Source organism: Chenopodium quinoa, unplaced genomic scaffold, assembly GCF_001683475.1.
Source record: "Chenopodium quinoa cultivar QQ74 unplaced genomic scaffold, ASM168347v1, whole genome shotgun sequence".
In the NCBI taxonomy this organism is placed as follows: Eukaryota; Viridiplantae; Streptophyta; class Magnoliopsida; order Caryophyllales; family Amaranthaceae; genus Chenopodium; species Chenopodium quinoa.
This window is the reverse complement of record NW_018745003.1, coordinates 3,428,730-3,432,521: the sequence shown is the minus strand read 5'-3', so window position 1 is coordinate 3,432,521 and position 3,792 is coordinate 3,428,730. Positions and strand designations below refer to the sequence as shown.

General features: G+C 35.2%; 1 protein-coding gene across 1 annotated transcript; it reads left to right on the top strand.

Moving 5' to 3' along the window:
• The first annotated feature begins 875 nt into the window (after positions 1–875).
• Positions 876–2,702, top strand: LOC110707936 (probable sugar phosphate/phosphate translocator At2g25520). The gene has a single exon (XM_021886022.1). The coding sequence runs from the start codon at positions 1,136–1,138 to the stop codon at positions 2,189–2,191; it is 1,056 nt and encodes a 351-aa protein (XP_021741714.1). The 5' UTR covers positions 876–1,135; the 3' UTR covers positions 2,192–2,702.
• Positions 2,703–3,792: the final 1,090 nt, after the last annotated feature.

Sequence of the window (3,792 nt, the reverse complement as noted above, 5' to 3'; positions counted from 1 at the left end):
TAGACATTAACAACAGGGAAGGGTAGGGTAGGGTGGGGTGGGGTCGGGGGTGTTAAGAGAGCAGGAGTAAGGGTTAGATTTTTCTCCCTTCATCTATTCATCATCGTAACACATATTTTTACACTTCAACTAAGAGATAAAAGATATTGAATAGACAAATTTATCAAAATAACTTAAAAATCAATAAAAAGAGGAACGTTAGGTTATTAGGAAGTTATTTTGGTATCATATGCTACCATCAAATTGAATTAGGGTTAATTGAAATATGATCATTATATCTTTCTAATTACAACCATGATAACAAAAATAATTGACTGTTTGTAATAACAAAAATAATATCAATCGACACATACTATAGTTTTGTCATAAATTTATAAAATTATTCTTATATGTACAAAGGTGTATATACCATAATTGTTTTCTCAATAACACCTACTTCAATTTATTACAACTGAACCCTTAACTTGTTTTTACTACAATAAACATCCATTACTGTTGTTGGGAGCTTGGGGGAGGGACATAGACATAATCACCATTGGTTCTCAAAGTTGCAACTTTGAGTGTCCCATAAAGAATTAAAGCTACAATCAAGAAGCTCCATCACATCTTTCCTTTGTTCAATAAAAATTTCTAACCCCTATAAAATTTATTTCTCTTATTAAACGCAGCCCATCGGTCACGTTACTCACCCTTTTTCAGTCAACCCTCTCCAAAATTAAATTAAAAAATTACCCACCATTTATTTTTATTTTTATTTCTACAAAAAAATTCCAATCTCAATGTCAAATTATAACAAAAAAAGACAAAGTACAATAAAAAATTCAATTTAAAGAAAGCTGAGTTTAAAATTTTTTTGTTTATTTTTAAATTTTTTTTCATCTCACTAAAAAAGGCCCAAAAAAAGCCCAATAAACTCTCTCCCCCATTGTAACGCTCTCCTCCATTTTCTCTCTCCTCCCTCTACTTCATCCCTCAGATTTCATCCTCACATCACATTCTCTTCCCTTCAGATCCCCAAATTGTAATCTGGGTATTCCTCAAAATCATCTCTTTTTCCCAAAAATTCAATCATTTTAACCCAGAAAACCCAGAAAAAACAGGGGAATTTCAATCAAACCCAGAAAAAATCCCAATCATGTCTAGTGGAAACGGATCTTTGAGTAATGGTGTGATTAAGAAGATAGTATTATCTTACACCTATGTAGCAATTTGGATCTTCTTGAGTTTCACTGTAATTGTTTACAACAAATACATCTTAGATCGAAAGATGTATAATTGGCCATTCCCAATTTCTCTTACCATGATTCACATGACGTTTTGTTCATCTCTTGCTTTTGTTCTTGTTAAAGTGTTGAAATTAGTTGAGCCTGTTTCGATGTCTCGAGAAGTTTATCTCTCATCTGTTGTTCCAATTGGTGCTCTATATGCATTTTCATTGTGGCTTTCGAATTCGGCTTACATCTATTTGAGTGTTTCATTCATTCAAATGTTGAAGGCTTTGATGCCTGTTGCTGTGTATTCAATTGGAGTCATGTTTAAGAAGGAGAGCTTTCGAGGCGAAACGATGGCGAATATGATGTCGATTTCATTTGGGGTTGCAATTGCTGCTTATGGTGAGGCGAAATTTGATGCTTGGGGTGTAACCCTACAATTGGGGGCAGTTGCATTTGAAGCTACTAGATTGGTAATGATTCAGATCTTGTTAACTTCAAAGGGTATTAGTTTTAATCCGATTACATCGCTTTATTATGTTGCTCCTTGTTGTTTGGTGTTTCTATCAATTCCTTGGATGATTGTAGAGTACCCAATTCTAAGGGATTCGTCGAGTTTTCATCTGGATTGGTTTATATTTGGGACGAATTCTGTTTGTGCTTTTGCTTTGAATCTTGCTGTGTTCTTGCTTGTTGGGAAGACATCGGCTTTGACTATGAATGTTGCTGGGGTTGTTAAAGATTGGTTGTTGATTGCGTTTTCGTGGTCTGTGATTAAGGATACTGTTACTCCTATCAATTTGTTTGGGTATGGGTTGGCATTTGTGGGTGTTGGGTACTACAATCACTCTAAGTTGCAGGCATTGAAGGCGAAAGACGCGCAGAAGAAGACAGTTCAGGCTGATGATGAGCAGGGTAGGTTGCTTGAGGAAAGGGATGGTGATGGAATTGCTAGGAGGAATGACAATCAATCTGATTGATTGATTCTTCAAATCCAATCCAATCCTTGGTTATGCAATGCAATGCTCGTTTCGTTTATGATGATGATAATGATTCTTATGTTTTGCAATGCGGGTGCCATTAATCGTAGTGGATTTGAGGAGTTTGAGCTTCAAGGGTTTAGTGAGGATTCAATGAGGAGGGTTTTAGGTATTAGTATAATCCGGATAATGCGAGTTCTTGATTGGAATCGCGTATGTAGTCTTAGTTTATGAATATTGTCATTGGTTAGTAGTCATTCTATGTCGTGTTAGCTCTTACTAGGTTTACTTATTATCTCATTTACATTTTTATGGAATGGTAATGTAGGAGGCTCGAGGCTCAGTTTCGAGGTTGTTCTTAGTTGCTAGAGAGCCATTGTACGAGCTTCCTTTCGCCATTTTCATCTTTTTGTTACTTTTGTTTATGTTTCAGTACTCTTATTATTGTTGGAGGGAGTTTAAATTATATCTATTCTATTCAGATCTATCTATAGTAAATTACTCCTATCAATTGAATTGTTGTTTCTTCATCTCCTCTATGTTGGTTCTTCTGCGTGCATTTCATTGGCAGCTTAGCTGTATTAGGCGCAATCGCCTCATTTCCACTTATATAATATCTTTGAATCGGTTTATGATTTTGGCAAGATGCATGTGGAATGTGTTTGGTAAGCTTGGATTTGTCCTTTGTTTTTGAATCCTCTCTTCCATGAGAAGGTAGTGACTGTCTTATCTAAACCAGCTGTAGACAGTAGCTTAGAACCATGTTGCTCGGAATTTTCGTTTTAACTCCACTATACTCGTGTTGGATCATGGACACTCGACACTTCATTTTGAACCAAAAGCGCAGAATTTGCTCATAATGACGCTGTCTTCACATGCTTTGCTTGTTAGACCGCATGCCTTGCATTCTCAATCACACTTCTCATGACATTCATAATTTTTTGCCGCAGTTATTGCCTTTTTAATCTATCTCTTTCTTATTACCTTTTCTCAATCTTGTTATGATTTGTTGTTAAGAAATAATCGATTTTACTATAGAAATCATTGAAAGATGGTTGAGTGTTTGACGCTTTGTTATAATTTACAAGTTTTTCTTAATTTAGTTAGTGCTACTATGCTAAAATTGTTAAGTGATTTTTGAGTGATTCTCTGCCTATAAAATGCTGAGTTAGGTATGAACGAGTAGAGTTTCAGTAATATGCTTTCTAAAAGTCATTAAAGAACTAATGCTAGGATCACTATATTTCTTTATGAGTTTAGGTGATTTAAGGTCTCATTCTTATTTTGGTAGCAAAATTAATTAGGATTGATTCCCAACCATTCTCATTTACTGTGAAGTGTTAGGGTTGTTGTGAACTTAGGATCGGTTACATGTGTGGGTGTAATAAGCCGAGTCGAGTTGACCTAATAAGTATTACGGCTTGTTCATGTTCAAGGCTTCAAGCTCATTCGGATCGATAGAAATCGAGTTTGAGCACAAGCCTTAAGTTGGAACTCACATAATCTGTTTAAGATAATTTATTTAGAAACAATAGTCCAAGGTTGACTACTTGACTTGTTAAGTGATTGAGCCTAAGTTATTAAAATTAGTTTTTCTTACC

Bases quoted from the DNA above. Each gene is read 5' to 3' on its own strand.
- LOC110707936 (XM_021886022.1), top strand. From the start codon at position 1,136: ATGTCTAGTGGAAACGGATCTTTGAGTAATGGTGTGATTAAGAAGATA.